Source organism: Drosophila melanogaster, chromosome 3R (genome assembly GCF_000001215.4).
Source record: "Drosophila melanogaster chromosome 3R".
NCBI classification, from domain to species: domain Eukaryota; kingdom Metazoa; phylum Arthropoda; class Insecta; order Diptera; family Drosophilidae; genus Drosophila; species Drosophila melanogaster.
The window spans coordinates 11,713,615-11,733,778 of NT_033777.3; the positions used below are offsets into that span (position 1 = coordinate 11,713,615).

At 44.3% G+C, this 20,164-nt stretch overlaps 1 protein-coding gene across 2 annotated transcripts; it reads left to right on the forward strand.

Moving 5' to 3' along the window:
• Positions 1-8,119: 8,119 nt before the first annotated feature.
• On the forward strand, positions 8,120-18,865 carry CG12594 (uncharacterized protein). Of its 2 annotated transcripts, none has more exons than NM_001275553.1 (8): positions 8,120-8,843; positions 13,401-14,072; positions 14,171-14,418; positions 15,669-16,343; positions 16,465-16,709; positions 16,770-16,942; positions 17,719-17,842; positions 18,258-18,865. In NM_001275553.1, the coding sequence occupies exons 2-8, from the start codon at positions 13,609-13,611 to the stop codon at positions 18,387-18,389; spliced, it is 2,061 nt and encodes a 686-aa protein (NP_001262482.1). In that variant the 5' UTR covers positions 8,120-8,843; positions 13,401-13,608; the 3' UTR covers positions 18,390-18,865. The 2 variants fall into 2 exon arrangements, with proteins under 2 accessions (NP_001262482.1, NP_650109.1); NM_141852.3 differs by having other exon boundaries at positions 8,120-8,738.
• The last annotated feature ends 1,299 nt before the right edge of the window (positions 18,866-20,164 follow it).

Below are 20,164 nucleotides of genomic sequence, written 5' to 3' on the forward strand. Positions count from 1 at the left end.
ACTAAACATAATTTAAAGGCCGGCAGAAAAGTAAGGTCCACCTCCTGTCCTGTCGAAGGCGACTGCCGTTTTGTAGTGCGGAATTTATGGGCAAATGTGGAGATAAACTTGCTGTCATTTATCAACGACCCATTGCCGGATTGGAGTCCGGCTCCACGGAGCTCCACTCTCGAGCTCCGAGCGAGTGAGTGAGTGAGTGGGGCAGAGCGGCCGGGTGCCGTCGCCTTTTGAAAACATTTTGACTTGAAATGATTACGCCAAAAACTCAACAGATAAAACCCGGAGCACGGAAGCGACCATAAATCAGTAAGTAAATGTGACTTCCTCGGCCTGTGAGTTGGACTCGAACTCGGACGCTCCGTGGCTCCTGTGCACACGATGGATGCTCATGATGAGACAGGGTCGTGGTATCCGAACGGGGAGTAGTAGTAGTCCCGGTACCGGTTCTCAGTTCGCTCGAGTGGTGAATGGACGTAGGTAACTCCACCGAATTGCAGTGGAACGACGAACGTCGTTTCCAGCTTCGCCGTAGATTGGCAACATTTGATGGCAAAAGTTACGTTCGCATTTATCTTTCGAGCAAGTGTCACTTGTGAATTTCTTGAACCGCAGCCAAGACCGGAGAACGGCTGTCCAACCGGAGAGGCATCCGGACCATTCCCAGCATCCTGCTGAGCAACAGGAGTCCTGTGGCTGCGGCTTTAAAGGGGCTTCCTGCTGTGGGCAACTAAACCCTTTTTCCCCAGCGTTCAATAAGCAGCTTAATTGCTACAATCTTATCAACTATATAACACTATCTTGGTTGCAACAAAGAAGGACAAAAGGACATCAACCTTTGGTAGGGGTTAAATAAAAAGCAGACACATAGTTTTGAATAGATTGGGCTTAGGGAAAAATAATTTAATTTGATTTCAATGTATCCCAAAGGAATTATAAATTTCTATAAAATAAGCTCATAAGCTCATTTATATGTTTAAACCATACAAATCCCAAATATTCTCTTGCCTAACGAGTGGAAAATTCGCAAATCAAATATCGAATTAAATTTTCTGTTACATTTTCCAAAACACACGCTAATTTGGCTGTTTGACAAATAACTTTTAACTTGTAATTCACAGGATGGTAATGTTGTTCCACCGATTTGGTGGTAAAATACCACAAATCTGCGCTCATGATTTTGACAAATTAGCTGACTTGGTCGCAGTTGTTGTTATTGGCCAACGTCAGTTTGATTTATGTGGCAGTAAGTAATCATAATTTATGCCCAACTCAAGACAAGAAAGCCGTAGCAGTAGCATCGTTTTGGCATTTCTAAGCAGGCTAATGACTTCAAGTTGGGAGCTTGTAGTCCGTTGGAAGATATTGCAATTTGCATATGCACAGAGTCGAGTCAGCGCTGATTAGCATAATAAAGTGAAACGCCATCCGTTGGCCAGGGATGTGCTGACTGGCAGGCGGAGCAACACGTCGTATGCGCAATATTAATTATTCAGAGCGAGGCAAAGGCGCCTAGAATAAAAGGAGCACACTCGACGGAAACGCAAAACAATGCGACACTTTGAGTTCCTACTACCTCCCTTTCCATGGTATTCTGTATCTCTGAATTCTCAGTCTCGTATTTAAACGGGAATCCTGGGAAAACATGGCCCGGCAATAAACGAGCAATTTATCCAAAATTACAAAAATGTGAGCAAACATTTTATTTGCGCTCGAAAGGCCCCCTTACGTAACACATAATACTTATACGTACGTTGCACACACTGGCTGACATAAATCTTTGCCAATTCCAGCCAGAAATGCGACTCTTTCGTTTTTTTTTTTTATTTGCCTTGCCCTCTAGTTTATTTCGTTCATTTCATTCTCTTTGGGGGTCTTCTTTGGGACTTTTTCCTTTTGCTGCAATGACAAGAATTTGAATAATTCGCCAAATGTGCCAAGTTGAAATGTTAAAATTCCCAACGACGCGTCGCAGCCTCGCCGGAAGTTGGCAAGCGGCCGGGAACTTCCGGTTTGGCGAAAATAACTGGAGTCACGACCCACCAAATGATTGCAAATGAATGGGTGAGAGGTTCGGGAAACGACACCCACGAGGAAGCAAGGAAGCAAGGAGGCGAGGAAACGAGGATACGCGACAGGATGCGACGCCTTAAGAAGTTCGCGCTTAATGCATCATTAAATTTATAGCCCGAGAATTATTTAGCGCAATTTCGCTAATGTGTCACACCATAAAACAAATCACAAATGTGGTGCGCATTCGAAAGCTTGCCCTCTTAAATCGGATTATATATTTTATTTGTAATTTTATAACCAGGCGGCAGCTTTTATAATTGAAATCACGCGTTTGCTGTGCATACTTGGATACAAAGTATTGAGGGCAAAAAGTTGATCTGATTCGATTAGCAAATTGGAAAGAAGTAGACTAATGGGATTTGAAATGCACTTTTCATGTCCGAATAGACAATAAAAAGCAATTTTCTTTGTATTTCCTAACTCCGTATGAGCAAAAAGAATTGATACAGAACTTGTTTAACTATCATGCAATGATACATCAACAGCATTCAAAAGGGGTAATTGTTCAAAAGAAATAATTAATAATAAATAAACCCTATTAAATAGCCTTTTACGAGAGCATAAATTAAACCTTTCCCAGTCGATTGAAGCTGTTCTGAATCTCCCACTTTTTAATCGTTCTACCTCTGTCATATTTTCCCCGTTTTTTCCACCATCTACATCAGCCGCTCCTTGATGGCATGCTTTCATGTTTTTCCAACTGTTCTCCGCCTTGAATGGCATGAGGCGACAGCAAGTGCAGTCTGCAGGTCCTTCGAGTTGGTTGGCATGGAGAGGAGAGATGATGAGGGGAGAGGAGAGGAGATGGACCTGGTCCAGATCCTGTTGTTCTCGCTTCTGGTGCTGATGTTTTTCTCCGGCCGTGTTGTCAGTTTGCCATTCTTGGAGCGATGGCTAAAGAATTTTTCAATAATCGAGCCATGCGCAAAAATGTATGAAGCCATCGCCATTCCTGCTGTCCTCCCATTGAGGAAATTAATAACGTCATCAAGCTGGAAAATGTCGAAGCATCTTGCGCGCGGCATATTTCATGGGACACAGCTAAGAATTTAGCGAGGACCATTAATGAGATAAGTGAGAGACGGAGCATAGTTCAAGTGCCGCGAAATGAACCACAACTAATTTATTTTATATATTCACCATTAGCAAACTGTGTGCCATCCATCACTTTTCTGTTCTCGTTCATCGTGTAAGCCTGATAAATTCAGCGACTTTGTGAGCCGTCAACGGCTTGTTTGTGCGATGCATATGACACATTGTTTTCAACGACAAAAATCCGCTCCAAAAGGCCCAGAAAGCAATTAAACGGGCGACTTCTCTGCACTCAAAAAAAAAAGTGGGTCACAAAGATGGCTCCTAGCAATATTAATAGCATTATTCTCCATCATCCAGATTTTTCCATATTTTAAGCCAGACTAACAATCGTTTCAATAAATGATTTGTGTAACAATATATCGTAATGCATTTTTGGCAAATGATTACAATGATATATATTTAAGGAAGCCGAAGCTAAGGCAATAAATTTCTAGGATATCGTTACCGAAAACTCTGGTTATGTCGGGTATTGTGATTTGTAGCTCTTTTGGCCAAATTTGTATTTAAGTGCACCAACATGTATGTGTCCGCATATGCATACACGTGCCATATCCTTGAGCACACACTCTAATGGTCGTTTCGGGATAATAAGATCCTTCAGCTGCCGGCGACGCAGGGGGAATCCCCGGGCATTTAAGCGCCGCTCATTTATCACAAATTTCCCATTTACCAGCGACTTGTCCGAGTTGGGTAAAATTAATATGCGAAAATAAATTATCTGGCCAAATGAGCAGCGTTTACCGCAGCCGCCGAAGGTTACGGGTGGGAAATTCCATTTTCACACGCGCTTTATTTTTTGTGTGTTCGTCCAGTTCCGTAGGCTTTTCAGCTTCATCAGTCACAGGAGCAAGTGCCTCCTGTCGGCCGGCAAATAATGCCCAATGGCCGGCCAAGTGAATAAGCTCGAAACACATGCGATACCCTGTCCAGTCTGCAGGGTAATTGAATGTCGGTCAAGTGTGAAGGCGGTCGGAGTCTGCTCAACCACTCGGAAAGCGATAAAAACCCGTCGAAAGTCCCTTTAAGGCGGCTTTAACATTTCACAATGGCTTAAAGCCGTACTGTTGAATGTATACTTTAATAGATGGGATCCGATTTGAGGCCCGCTCACGTGAATTGCGCAGATAATCACCCCAACAACGAGCCTAATTTGAAGGCATTCATTTGGAAAATTAAAAATTAAATTGCTTGTCTCGCTGCTCCCACCCTGATGTTCCCATATCCCCATTATATTCTCATATAATGCAACAGTGTCCCGCAATAAATCTCATTAACGAGCACAAAAAAAAAATTGGGGGATCCGAAGGTCCTTCAAGGAGCAGTTCCACATTTTTGAGCTGTTGTTGCCAAGCACTCAATGGTTAGCAATGAAAATGTGTGCCAGGACGTGAGCATCTCGATTTGATTTGATAAGTTAGTTAGTACTTATGCTCGAATTTCAATTGGGTAACCAAGTTAGCTGCCCCATCCAGACAAAGCCAGAGTATCAATATATTTTGAGCTCAAATGGCAACACATCACAGTATTTGTGTGTGCGGACGGAATCCAATCCCATATAAGCTGACGATAAAAAATGGCTCAATTCCTTGCATAAACACAAATGCGAATTTAAATCGAATCGCAAAATTCCGAGGTGGTGAGCAGTTTGCAGCTCCTCGGTGGCAATCCATCATAAACCTGTCAGCCGCAATATGCCAAGTGGTTGCGGCGGTTCGGCAGCCCAACTCCCCCATAACCCTGTTGCACCATATGCCGTATCACATACGCCACATGCCACATGCCAGCCGATGCGTTGATAAGATTATTGTATAAAGATATTCCGCAGAACGCAACACATTTGCATACGGGGGCGCTGGTGCAAAAAGTGGCCTCGAATCGTAGTCGCAGTTGGATTCTATTACATGCCACGGGTCTTGCCGCCGGTTGCACGTTTAAATTGTATTTTGCCGACTGCCATCTGCTCGATGATGCCACGAGCTACAAATTTGCCAGTAAACACACAGTCGAGCGAATCCTGGCAGGCGGAACGCAATTGCTTCGCGCCCTGAAATATTAGCCTCGTTTGCCCGGAGTCGAGTCGAGTCGAGTGCCCTGCTCCTCCTGGTGGGCCCATCTTTATGGCCTCTGATTGCATTTGGCTGCCTTGGTAAAAATCACGTGGGCTATTGAACATTCTGCCCCCGAATTGTCTGCATAAATATTTAAATATTCCCAATATTGCAATCGTTTCTCAACTCAGTTTACGTTGTGAAACTGTAAATGATATGGGCCTTCAGATTTGGGCCTTTTTGTTGCGTCAATTAGGTTCATAGATCTATCGCCATTTCCCTTTGATGAAAATATATATACCCCATTGAGCCTAAAGTTCAAAACTCAATGTCAAGTATTTTAAAGCTTTTCCCACGCTCCAAACCCAACTAAACCAACTTCAAAGCCACACGCGGGCCAATAAAGCAAGGGCCAACTAACCCATACCCATCGAAATATTGACGCCTGGCCTCCTAATTGCTCGGCAAACGCTCACCAATTCATCGCACACCGGATCAGGAAATCGGGGATGTGGGGTAGGAAGAGGGCTTTGGCTTTACCCTCGCCTAAAATAAGTTTTTTTTAGCGCCGACAGCATTCCTTCTTTTTTCTCATCTTTTTTTTTTTTTTTGAAGGACGAAACGGCATCCGCCTCCAATTAGAGTTCTGCTGATTTGGCGCACTTAGCGAGCGGCATGTGTTTGTACGCCTCGCTGCCCGCCGTCCAACGGCCATGTCCTCGTCCTCATCGCCGTCGAGATGGGTGGTGGGCAGTGGGAATAGGAACCCATTAAGATCATGCTCCATTAATTGAGTTCCCATGAAATCGCCCCGGTCCATGTGAATGGCACTTGTTACTGGGGGCCGATTGGGATGGTGTCAAAATTGTGCATGTTCCAAATGGTTTTTGGCCATCCAAACTGCCGACGACTTTCACGCCAACCGCCCCCCCCCCCCTTCCAACACTTCCCTCTTGTCAAATTAAGCTACACTTGCAAAGCGCCAAAAGAATCGTGGGCGGAGGGGAGACGTGGGAGTAGGGATTCTGGGCAAGAAGAATTAAATATGCATGGCTATGTTTTGGAACTCGATTGCCAAGTGGGAGAGTTAGCCGCTTGCCATGGCTCGTAATTGTAATTAGCTTCTGCACAGAGAGAGGCCTCCAAACCGAATTGGATGAACAAAGGATCTGTGGGGCGTGGCAGATTTAGCGATTTTGGGCATTTGGCTGTTCGGGTGTTTGGCCAGTGGGTGCGAAATCAACCAAATTGTCTAAATGGGTTAGCACTGGCGCCGTTTGCCAGATAAAAGGCATAAATAATCAGCACATATTGGGTGTGAATCGGATTCAAGCAGTGTGCGGCGATTCCCTCAACGAATCGAGTTGTGAATGGAATGTTGCGAAATTACATTTGAAACATAGTTTAATGTGTGGAAAGCAATTGCATTTGTGTGGTTTTAATTTCGGTTCATTTCAGACTTACTGCCATTTTACAATTTAAACTACATTTGTGCAACATTCCATTTACTCTGCTCTTTGAAACATTTAAGGCACTTAAGTATTAATTTAAGAATATAAGGAAAACACTCGCTTTCCGAAATAAAGATCTGATAAATATGATTAATTGGCGGAACTCGAAATGTTTTGCGATTAACATCAAAGTTGCCACAAATATTAAGCACTCATTTCTAGCTTTTTCACAGCTTGCTCCTCTTAACTTCTGTTCTCCAAGCTGCCGTTGGCTATAATCCTTGGTCAGTCCGTTCGGTGGAAACTTTTGCCTGAGTCTGGGGACCCAAATGAAGTTTGTGGCCGCACTTAACCAAGCCGCAATAAATCAAAACACCTGGTGGTGGTACTTAAGAGTCATGCCACCCAGGACGACAGGCCAACAATGGTGCGACATGAGCAACAAAACAGATAGCAGCGAAGAAAGTAGAAAGGGATGTTTGGAAAAGGGTAGCGCAACCAAAAAACCCTAGCGTTAAATTAAAAGTTAAAGTCTTAGAAATATGATCATGATTTTTAATAAATCACAAATGTTAACCTCAGACTTACTGTAGATTGTCGAATCTATGATTTCGTCTTTAGTGCAAATATATCCTGTAAATTCGAACATCCTTAGCGAACGAAAATCATTTGAGAAAGGCTAGCAAAGTGCGAAATCAAAACTTTTACGGCCCCACAAAATAAGCCAAATGGCCAAGAAGGCGATAACGCCAGAACAACAATGGCAACAACAGGTGTTCGACACAGATTTCAACACTCACACAGCCGTACGCGCACTCACACACAGACACCAAGCCACCACATAAACGGTAACCGGAAATGAAAACATTGTTGCCTACTTGCAGGCGCAGCTATTTTGAATACTGACTTAGCCTGGCTGAATGCCGCACTTGCCAACTGCATCTAAAAGGGCTAAACAGAAACACACGCTCTACGCACTGTCAAGAAATGAAAAGTGAAAAACTTGCGAGCTGAAAAGTTTGTGACGAAGTTTTTTCTCGCACCTTTCTGCGTGTAGGAACGCTGAATATTCTACCCACAGAATGCAGTTAAAACTTGCAGCCGCAATTCAATTAAAACTTCAATGTTTTGCAAGTACAGCAAGTACATATCCCCGTTAACGTACATACATACACTCGTACTATACAAGAGTGGGGCTCCTTAACGGCTGGGATGACAGCAGCGTGCCAAGTGGCAAGTGCCAAGTGCCTCGGATGGCTTCAAACTTTGTTGTCCCGACCTCAGCTGTCCCGGTGTAAACAAACGCCCTGGAAATGGAAGCGGGCGGTAAATGAGCATTGGCTCAGTGGACCACGGACGGCCAGCAAAACAGCCGGCTTTGTGTTGCGTGTCGAAAGGAGGAAACAAAAATGAAAGAGGGAGTCAGTCCATCAGGATATTATCCGCGCAGGCGCAGGACCCACGGATCCTTGCCAACTATAAAAGCCGCTGTTCTGGCCAAAACCAAAGCAGTTCGTTCGTGGCGCCAGTCCGGAAAATTTCACAAAGCGGAAATACTTGGAAAACCATACTTGGTTTAACTTCAAACTCGAACTCGCTTGTTGATATTACGGCAAAGCTATAAAAACTGTAATTAGTTTGCGCTTGTGGGTTCGCAAAATTTAATCAGCCAGCCATGTGGTGAAAAGTGGGAAATAAATAAACAAACCCTTCGCAAGTGCATAATTACAATGCTAACGAACAAAAGAAACAATATAAACGAAATGCCAATACCGAATAGTTAGTCCAACAAAGTGACCACAAAGCAATCTAGTTTGCGTTGCCAATATAAATCAAATTGAAATCAGATTACAAGCTTAAATAGTTCAATGATTTGGCTTTCGTCGGACGAACAATGGTCACTAGTTATTTGAAGTGAGAAATTTATGCAAAACATCGCAAAATCTAAAATGTATAATTACATTTAACGAATCAACGTGTTTTTATTAAGTGAACCAGTATTAAATAAAATAAATAATTATAATCCGCAGTGTTTGTCTAATAAAAAAAAAAGAAGTGATTATCAATTATCTAGGTAAATACCGCATTAAAGTGTAAATTGGATTTCGATATTGGCAAGAACTTAACAAAGGCCAGTCAAAGGATTTTACCATAGCCAAATATCAAAGGAGCACATCACGTAATTATATTAAATTTCAAATGGTATCCCGGTGCTCCACGCACTGCCAACCGAGCGACCAGCTCCAAATATTTCCAGCTTACTTGTGGCCGCCTTTGGAGTCGGAGATTGATTCATGTTAAGGTCCCTCTGTGTTGGGTCTGCCACATGTGTGCGAGTCCTAGATCGTGTGGCATGCTGCTTAATTGCAGAGCAACCTCATCGCATCAGGCTCGCTTTGAGCCATTCCACAGCCACAATTTCATATTGTTACAAAATTGCATTGTTAATGGCCGTTGGCAACCCTCGACTGGCAACTGCTAACTGGCAACTGACAGTCGCTTCAAATGGGTTAAAGTGGTCCGCACCCACCAGGGGGGAATGGCAAATCCGTGGAAGTATGATATATATATATATATATATGTATGTATGTATTTAGGGGGCTTTGCCCATTTACATACCACACCATTGGTTAATGTGCAGCCCTTTATAATGGGGCAACTAACTTTTTGCTCTGTCAGCGCAAAATATCTGCGGTTATCTCGGCACCAGCGAATTTCTTTTGCACTTGCAATAAAAATAATCCCAGCATAGATAATGGATAATGGGGCGACCCGGAGCCAATGATTAGGACTCTCAATGTTCGAATAGGAGGCATGGGGGTGAACCTAACTTGGCCTGTTAAATCCATTTAACATCCTCATCGACGACCTCTGGGGTTTTGATAACCCTTTACTTCCACCAAGCCGCTTCCACTTCCACTTCCGCAACAATAACAATAACAGCAGGCAACAAGAACTGAGGCGCTCTTATGCCCATTAAGTGGCATTATAATTACAATTTGCACCGAGGGCCAGCAACCATGGAGACTGGCAGCTGAACTGGGAGCGGAAACGAAGGCCGACCCCGGCGATAAAGTTCCCATTCGAGGGGCTCATTAAGCTGGAAGGGATGGGGCCACTTAAGTCGGGCGGGTTAACGTTTAACTGCTGACGCCAGTCCGCTGGATTGACAGTACTCGTATTTGCCGAGCAGTCTAATCAGAGCCGGCCCAATTAGCAAATACGCTTAGCAAATAATCCGCAAGGATTTTAATTAATTGGACTGATGAAACGTACCCGTCGACTTACGTCGATGATCGGGCCCACTGCAGGTATCTACATTTTATCTCGTTCTTATGCGACGAACAGGCCCCGTAAACCGTGTGATATACAGTATACGAGTATAGTACGCTCGCCTGTTGTTGGCTGAAATTCGGATTTTCAAATTAATTGTGCGCATAAATTTCCCGGGGAGCCGGAGCTCCATGGCCATATCCTTCCTCATCCGCATCCGGAGCCAGAGCCAGAGCGAAAACCGGAGACGGCAACCTTTCGGCTTTGTTTTTGGGGCCAGAGCTGGCAATAAATTCACTTTCGTCTCAAATGAGTTTGCATAATTCAAATACCGAAAATTGAAATATATTCCCGGCAAATATTTGTTTAGTTATAAAGTGAATCTACCCCAATTTGTTATGATTTAAGCGTGCATCGAGATTAAGTCGCTTGGTTAATTGAGACGGGATTAACGTGAAAAATCGGTGGAATACAAATACTTTTTCCGCATAGCAATGGTTCGCAATCAATAAGCTCGGAATTTAATATAGCCACGGCGGAGGAGCTTAGGGCTGAGTGAAATTCCTGGGCATGAATGGCGTGTTCGTGGGAATAAAAGTTCAGCCAGCCTGAAACACGAACTCCGACTGCAAGTGATTTACATATTAGGACCTGCTGGAATTAAGTATCTCGAAGATAGCGCGTGGCAGATAAAACTATTTAAGCACTACACGCATACAATTCCAGCAGGATCTAGCTAATGGCTGGGAAGATTACGCATACGCCCCGTTGCGTATACGAATACGGATGCGGATTCGTCCCTGGGCTGGAAACACTATAAAATTAATTTTAAGACACTTGAAGCTTAATCATTCGCACAGATAAAAGGCGACAGTTGTCCCCGAGGATAATTGCGTATGCGTGTGGAACGGTTTGGGCCTTCAGTCAGTCGGTTTGATTCCTTCGAGGGTCCTATGGGTTCCTTTTTGTGCGATGCCTGGCACTCACGGCATAATTTGGGTACAAAATATTTCCGCCAGTCCCTGACCCAAAAAAAAAAGGGACACAAGCGAGGATACCCCCGCCACTTGTGGAAGTTTGGCCAAACGTGCTGGGCTTTCAAACTTGCCCAGTCGACCGAGGGGGTGGCTATCAGTTATACGAGTCCTCGGGGATCCACTCTTGTTAAACTCGCATCCCGCTGCTCACATTGTTGTCAGGCGGCAGGGACCACTCGAAACATGTCGGAGATTTGCGTGAGCCAACTGCCTTTTGATATTCAATCATCTCGAGCGACGGGCATCCAATAATAGCAACAATATGCACACGCAGAAAATAGGGAAAATACATTTTTCGGGACGGTATATCCAGAGTTCATAATTTTTATTCACTGTGTTATCAAAGGATTCTTTGGTGTATCTGCTCAATCTTAGTACATCACTAAAGTATCCACTTAAACAGACCCATTCTTATTTAAGTATATTCCTTTACGTAATCAAAGTTATGAAATAAATCAAATTGTTGTTTTCATATAGGTAGAAATAGTACATATTTTTTTAAGTGTATATTTGCACACATGGGTTGCTTGACTTTTAGCCGGCCTTCAATTTGTTCATAATAATGTCCGCCTATTTTTGAAGTGTCACAGCGTGGGCGGAAACATTGTATTTTGATGTTTCCTTTTTCCTGCCTTCAAAAGGAAATTGAAATCGATGTGTGGATGGGATTTACCCTCATCCTCGAAATCTCCTCCAAAAGAACTCGTCACAATTCAAGTAATGAGAACCATAAAGGCGGAAGACAATACTAATTTTCGTTAATGCGATGGGATGTCCGAGAATTTCCCCAATGGACCACAGAATCGCGGCGAAGTTCGTTAAATATGCATTCGGCTTAGCCGTTGGACTTTTCCGACTGATTTATGTATATATGTACGTGCCTTGCCGCTTGGCTCACCTTGGCCAAGTCGATTTGGAATTCAAAAGCTTTTAACAGATTGTCGCTGGCAGTAACTTTGCCAATTTGCAAAAGTTCAACTGAGCAGCAACGAGAGCAAAACAAAATGGATTAAGGGCAATAAAGGCGGAGTAAAAACAATAACAATTACACTGATTGCCGCCCCCGGAGAATACGATGAATGTTGAGTGACGACCTGCCGGTCAGTCGAACGGAAACGGAAATGGTAGTGAAATGGGTAGTGGAAAGGGTAGTGGAATGGGTAGTGGAATTGGTAGTGAAATTGGTAGTGCAAGCGGTACGGAACTGTTAACTCGTTCGCTCGCCTACATTTTTCTGGGCCAACCGATAGACGAACAACCATGGCCATAAAACAATTGAGGTCTCAATTTTGCACAACCCGACGCACATTTGCATTCGTTTCCGAATTGGCGCGTGTTGTACATTTTCCATTTCGCACTGGGACCGCAGGACACCAAGGATGCGACCCGGTTGCGCTGAAAAATCGGAGCGCAGCTTTTGTTAGCCCCTGGAAGTGCACATTTATCTACAGAAAATGTTTTGCCGCTGGCCCTTTTGTGCGTAAAAATTCTATTTGATTGCACGTTTATGTTGTGGATTTAACTTTTAGTCCCCTTTTGCCAACTCCACCGGGCACTGAATCTTCCACTGGTTACTCCAATGGCCATTGTTTGCCCAGCCAGTATGCTGCAGAAGTCCTTAATCCAGATATTTATTTCCTGCACCAGGATATGAAAGCGAATGCAACGACTTTGATGGCCCCAAACCCCAGCATCCTGTGATCCTGCACCGCCTGAAGTAATCTTGGTCCTTAAGCTTCTTGTTACCAAAAGAACCTTTTATGGCCGCTATAAATTCTCGTAAATTTTGTGTTCCTGAGAGGAAGTACAGGTGGCCAAGAATAGCTATTATACCTTAAATAAATCTAAAATCAAATGAATTAGCTTGCTACAAAATGCAAGTAGGAAATACTTCATTGTAAAGTACATTAACGATTTAAGATTTTTTTAGTAGGAAGCTTGTATTTTATTATTTTCAATAATTTGTTTAAGTAAAACTCAGATAAGTTACCACAAACTGTAAACTGAAAACATCTTTCATTCAGTTTCTTTAAAGAGCATATTGCAAAATCACTTTGATAAAAGTTGCAACATTAATACAAATATACTCCCTTTGACAACAATTGTCGAATAAAAATTACAAAACACATGCAAATCTGTGACATTGAAAGAAAATCGTGCATATATGAATTCGACCCTTTGCAAAAGCTTCCTTGGGGAAACTAAAATAGACTTCCATAGGTACAGATAGCGATATAACATTTTATATAAATCATAGCAGAATGTAGCCACTGCAACCTGCAGCTATTATCATGCAAAACCCGGCACCATTATTTGAATAGAATTGAAGATTCGGTTGACGGGCTGGGGCTGGAGGGGTCCTTTTGTCCTTTTTGTCCTTTGGCAATGCCACCTCAATCAAGCTCTTTTTACCCATCTTTCCGCAGGCCAACGATGAATGCAGGTGCTGTGTGAAAGTGCCTCTGTTCCTGGAGAGGGACGGATCCAAGTTGAATCAAAGCCGGAACGTGACTTTTGCCGAAAGTAAATTGAGCCACCGCAGCGATAAAAGCTGCCATGCCAACCGGCGAGTGGCGCTAGGACACTCGTAAAGATAAAGGATCCATGGCTCGGCCGAATCCAGGTGCACCCGTGATGAGAGGCGATGACATCTATTCGCGGGTGCACTCCGCCACCCCTCTGCCCCTGCCCCTACACCTGGTCCTCCTGCTCTTCCTGCTCGTGCTGCAGCTCCTGGCACCGGCTGCAGCGACTCCCGTGAATCCCTGTCCCCACAAGGGCATGGCCGAACTGATTCGCAACAGTCCGGTAATTGTCAAGGCCCTCGTCGCACGGATCTTCGCCGATGAGCCGGAGGGACCGGTGCAGTCCCTCGCACAGGACACGATTTTAATAACATTAACGCCGGAAACGATATACAAGGGTGCCTCGCTGCTGAAAGTGGCCAACGGCAATACCGATGCCGGGAATCCCATGTCGCCGAGGGTGGGAGGTCTCATGTCCTGGAGCTCGGGCCATCGCAGCAGAGGTGGCAGCGCTGGATCCGCGGGCAGCGGTGGCACCTGGAGTGGCGCTGAGTCAGCCTTTCAGTACGAGGGGTAAGTAATCGGGGAATCGCTACCACGTCAGCCCGTTTGTCCACATCACCTTTCACCTTACCTTTATGCTCACCCATATCGTATCCACTTAACTGCAGGCAGTTGAATGCGACCCTCCAGCCACTGCGTTGTTTCGATAATAACATGCTGAAAATGCTGCCGGCGGAGTTAATTGCCTTTGGCAAACTGCTGCCCGCTGCGACGGCATCCACCGGAGGCAGTCCGCAGACCGCACGACAGCTTCAACGACCGCCCGTGGGTGGCGCCACCGATGTGCTGCAAGTCAGCGTCAACGGTCTGCATCGCTGGACGCCGCAGTTCGAGAATCATATCTGGAAGCATTTGGGTAAGCATGCACTTCCGCTTTCTTGTGTGGCTGCACTTAAAAACTGATTAGTTTAAAATGGACTTTAAATAAATTAGCTTCCGGTTTTCTAGCAATTATATTAAGCTAGGCAATTACTGCTTTACGATTTGTATCATCTTTTTTTTCAACACCTTTACATACATTTAATATATTTTAGGACTTGTATATACAATATTTTCCGAGTGCATCCGCCCAGAAGCCACTCGATTGCCTCCTCCGGCCACCCGAAACCAGGACTGTCCTGGCCGGGCTTCCGTTTTTGCTTCCGTTAGTTAATCGCATTTCGCTTGTTAGTTGTTGCATTGTTGAGGAAATCGCTCCGGTCGGATGTTTGTCGAGTATTGGATGAACCCGGCGGGATAGAGTTTCCCAAACTAGAGGCCACTGGTCAGGCCGGGCTCGGATGTGGCAATCAGCGGTAATTGGCACTGGAGGGCCAGAATCTCCCATCGCTCGAATATCGCAACATAATTGCATGCGACTGTGCTATTCAAAGCCGATTACATGCCCTGCCTTCCGATGATATCCTTAAAGTAATTCAACAGTGAAATGCTGCGAACACTTAAAATTCCGATACTCATTCGGCTTATTCGTCAGTCTATTGTGACTTCATGAGCCCAGCTGGGGGATTAATCTTTGATGAAGATTGATAGCCATCGTTGACGATACCTCCGACTGGATGGGGGTAAAATATAAAATAGAGCAAATAAAATAAAATAAAAAGCAGTATACAAGGCGGCAACATCTCGATGACGCAGCAGATGTAGCAGATGTGGGCCACTGCCTCCTCCAAAGCCGGCAATCCGCACCAGCGCCACTCGAGGGAAGCAACACTTGACTTTTGTGTCAAGCGGCCAGGCGCCCACCAAGGATCTGCCTTGAATTGCGGCAACTGAATGAAAGGACTTTTCGTCCCAACAACAAGCGGCACTAAAATTTGGCACGATGATGTCTTAATTTTATGGCTCATAGTCAGGAAGAAAAGGCATTACTTATATGCGCATGAAGAAAAGATGGAGTACAAAGTGTACTAATAAAAAAGGGCATTTATAAAATTCCTATTTTAAATGCAGTAATATTTATGTAAACAGTTTCAAGCCCTCTAATTTAAAAAGAATTTTTTGTTGCCAAAAGGTAACCTTTGTGATTACACAAGCCATTTAAAACTGAAAGAGACAAACTTACATTTAATTTGATTTTCACTGCAAACAATTGACAATCAATTGCAGGCTGGGACGATTGGAGCGACTTCACCTTGTGCAGTGTCACCTGCGGTCAGGGGGTGCAGCAGCGTTTCCGGCGCTGTCTACTCGACAATCCGCTGGTGGACATCAACATGAACATCAATCTGGAGGAGGACGACGACGACGACGACGAGGATGAACAGGCTCAGGGTGCAGACGATGCGGGCGCAGTTGCCCAACTGTCCAAGGAGACGGACGTTTTCGGCGATGGCAACAACGATCTGCTGGCAGATGAGGATGAGAACGAGCTGCTCATAATGCGAGCAAGTGGCGACGAGTCATTGCATAAATTTGACCAGGCAACGACGACGATTACGCCGCAGACCAGTGTCCGTGCCCATGCCCATCCGAGCGCCAGTCCCCCGGCACCTGACCCCATGGGAGAGACAAGCGGCGGTAATGAACCACCAAGTGATGATGAAGGAGCAGGCGTTGGAGGAGCTGGCGAAAGTGTCAGGTTTGTGCCGAGTGCGCACAATGACCGGTCTGGAAACGAAGTGGGAGCTGGAGCGGCGACTGGCTCCAGTGCTGGGACCAGGAAGGCACGTGCCAGCAATCAGCACAAGAAACGCAAGCCCACCAAGAGCGTGGCCCTGTCGACGCTCCTCTGCGAGGGCTACAACATCGAGCAGCGCAACTGCAACAGTTTCGAGTGCAGCGGTGAGTTGGCCATTCACTTAAATAGCTAAAGCGTATCTGTAAAATTAAATCATTATGCTTAAAATATAAGTATAAAGAGTAATTCACTAAAGTATTGCGCTCAAATGAACCATCATTCCAGATGACATAAGCGATCTGCTAAAGTTCTACAAGAAGCTGCCGATGGGTGAGGATTTGCCAACTCAAGCTTCGGATGCTTCGCTTGCCCCTTCCTACCCGGATGCATATTCAAATTTGGACCTCACCACGGCGGGTCTGATGGGCACTGCATTCAGTCCAACGCCCTCGACGCCCTACAACATGGGCTACATTCGCAGCTGGAGGAACCTCCTTAACTTCACCCTTATGGTCACATTAAGGGCTAAGGTGGGTGCACTTTGGGGGATTTGTATGGAATGGCAATCAGCGAATTCGTGACGATTTCAGAACGACACCAAGAGCACGGCGACCATATTCTCCATAAGAAACGCCACTCACAATCTTTATCTGGAGGCCTGCAAGGACGGACTGCGTTTGTATTTGGAGCGGGACAATACGACGGAAATGTTGCCGGTGAAATTCAATTTATACGATTATCGCTGGCATCAAGTGGCCATCAGGTGAGAGAGTGTACACATATGGGATGGGGTATATGGTGCTCGGAAGGATCCAGGCGGTGGATGTGGGTAGTGGGTTCCCACCTCCGTGCGATGGTGATGATTGGCAATCACTGCCTCTGTGTGTGCCTCTGCGTGGGCGAATGGCACTCACTTCGATCTGATGGCCATCGACGTGGACACTTTCGTTTATTTGCATTTTCAATGTATTAGCATAAATGTTTGTGCCATGAAACGCACACTGCCAAACACTTGACACACATGCAAATAGTAGGCAGGCACACAGTTGTGGCAAAGAAAAAAATTTCAGCATTTTATGTGCAAATCTATAAAAACTTGGAAAAATAAAGTTTTTATTTTTAATTTGATTATAAGCCACGTTGTACATATCTTTTTATTTTCTTTCTAAGAATCTGTGGACAATATAATTCGATTATAATGGTGAAATTTAACATTCATTGCTATATTCTTGACCGCAACTGTATACAGACAGCGTGCACATGAATATCGAAGGCCCTTTTTTGGTTTTTGCTTTTTACTGGCTACAACGACACACAGCCAAATTGACACTTGGTTCAAGTGGGCACCATTTGTCATCGACCGTCGGCACATTTCTCACTGTCACTGTATGGGTGCCCACCCATACATATGTATGTACGCGCGAGTGTACTAACAATGCACCACTATGTATCCATATATATGTACATATATAGTTTAATTATTTGCGAATAGCTCACTTTACCATTATTGTTTCGATGTTATTTTCATCCACCGTGCAGCATACAGAACGGCGATTTCATATCGATTTACGTCGATTGCGCGTGGACAAACAGTTTCGTTGTCTCCAAGCGACTTTTTACGTTGCCCGTGGACGCGGATGTCGAAATCGGACGCGGCTTCAATGTGAGTATAGAATCTATACATGATATTTCCCGGGGGAGACATATTTTTCGATTTTCATCACTCATAAGCTGGCATCTCCTTTATTACAAAATGGTATATACATTTTTAATCTATATTACTTTAGAACAACAAAAAAGTAAGGCTCCTATAAATATAAACTTTGCACTTTTTCAAGCAAAAATGGCTTAAATGTATATACATATATATATATATATATATGTTGTTCAAGAGAAAGCATTTAGCTTAAAATAAGATAAGCGTAAACAATTCGATATTCATGGCATTTTTATTGCAAGGCCTGCATGACGCCGATAACGTATACGCCCCGTTGGTGGTTCACAAATTGAACAATTATTGGCAGACAATTACGTACGTTGTGTGCATTAACTTTTGCTGTTATTTTTTATCGTCGCAGGGTGAACTGCAGCAACTGCTCGTGCTGCCGGAAAATCAGGAACGGCTGCAGTGCAGCAACAAGCGCACCTCCATCAACGAGGTGAAGCGCTATATCATCGACACATTCATCGAGGACTACAATGGCAACTGAGGCCAACGCCAATCGACCGAATGCCACTAAATATGCATATATATTATGTGGCAGCAAGTCCGCTCGAAATCCGATTACAAATTCGGCAAATCAAAACTGCATAGATTTATGATTATTCATTTAATTTGCATACATCTGCATACATATGTATGTATTAGGCCTAGAATGTATGTATGTGCAAATTGACATACTAATATTACGCATACGCCATGTGATTTATGCGCTAGCAAACAGCGCACTCCACCACAGAAGCCATAACCAGTCAGTAAAATTCGATTGCGGACACATTATGGATGTCATCATTCGCATTCCAATCGAGGGAATGTGCTCGGTATTTGTAATAATTAAGCTAATTTGACGGAATACAATAATTGTAAACGCAGAAATTAAAATAATTTGCATAGCGAAAGTTAAATGCAAAAATGGAAAGACGAAGAGTAAGATCAAATATAACGCAACTATGTATATGGTAAAACAAAAAGGTGTTTTTTTTTTTGCACCGGTTGGTTAACAATAAGTGTGCCACCAAAATTGTTCACTGCCCACAGACACACACGGGTTTTTTGGGCTTTGAATATGTAAATGAGCTGGAATATTGTGTGGTCAGTGGATTTCAGAAAAGTTCTCCAAGCAGCCAGTCCGGGCTGTCAGTTAGTGTTTTTTTTCATTTTTGTGCATTCGAGTACGCTCCACTAATTTGACAACGGATCAACTTGTACATTATACTCTGACCGTCAAGTGGTCCTGGCCAAACTACAGGATAATCCCTGAACATATCCCCGTACATACACATGGAAGGACTTGCGCATATAGACAGCTCCAACTGCAGCGACACTTGAATAAAGTTCTCCAAAATGGGCAAAAGCAAAGGGCAACACAGCAGCCGCTCCAAAATTCATAATTTCCTCTTGGCGGGAAAATGCTCCGACGGTTGGCTTCCGGTTAGGCGGTTTGCTTCTGCTTCTGGATCGCAAATAACCTGCTCTACTCTTTTTCTCACAACTCCATCGGCTATTCATTTTTGCAGGGTAATTTTGGGTATGTTGCCGATGGAATGAGGTGGTCCCACGGATGATCCCACAAGTTAATTCTAATGTGAAAAACAGTTTATCATTCTAAAACTGTCTTTCATCTAAGACATATAACCAGAACTAGATGTTATCATTAATCAATAAACATTATAAACGATAAATGTAAAGGGACTTTAAATAAGCCCCAATAAGTATGCTATACTTCGTGTCCATTTCTAAGTGCCACCCAATTAATTGGTATCCTTTGGCTGGGACTCTAGTCCACGTGTATATCATCTATTTTCTTCCTTTTCCACCACGTCATTGGCAATTTCTGGCATTGGGTAAAATTGTTGCCGCGCTTGACAAGTCGAATGCAGGCGACAGCCGGCGGAGACATTGATGAATTTCCTGTCGCATCCTTGGCGCTCGCTGTCTGGCAGGTGGGTCTTTCGCTCGAGGACTTGGCCACCGCCTGGCGACGTCAAATAAACCACCGACTACGACTCCACCAAACGGAACAGAACAGAACAGAACGGAACAGCAACCCATGCCAAGCCAAGCCAAGCCGTCGCCCATTGTGACTTAATAACTTCTACTCACGTCATCATGGTGCATTGAACCGCGAAGTGTGGAGTGGGAAAGGATGAAGCATGGGAGGATGGCAGGATGGGCCACAGGATAACCCTTGCGAAAAATGGGTGGTAGCTGCGTTGAATGCAAGTGCAATGGTATCTGAGTTGACTGCGCAAAGACACTCACACA

Bases quoted from the DNA above. Each gene is read 5' to 3' on its own strand.
- CG12594 (NM_001275553.1), top strand. From the start codon at position 13,609: ATGAGAGGCGATGACATCTATTCGCGGGTGCACTCCGCCACCCCTCTG. The intron at 14,073-14,170 runs GTAAGTAATCGG...ACTTAACTGCAG, and splicing joins TCAGCCTTTCAGTACGAGGG to GCAGTTGAATGCGACCCTCC. The intron at 17,843-18,257 runs GTGAGTATAGAA...TTATCGTCGCAG, and splicing joins AAATCGGACGCGGCTTCAAT to GGTGAACTGCAGCAACTGCT.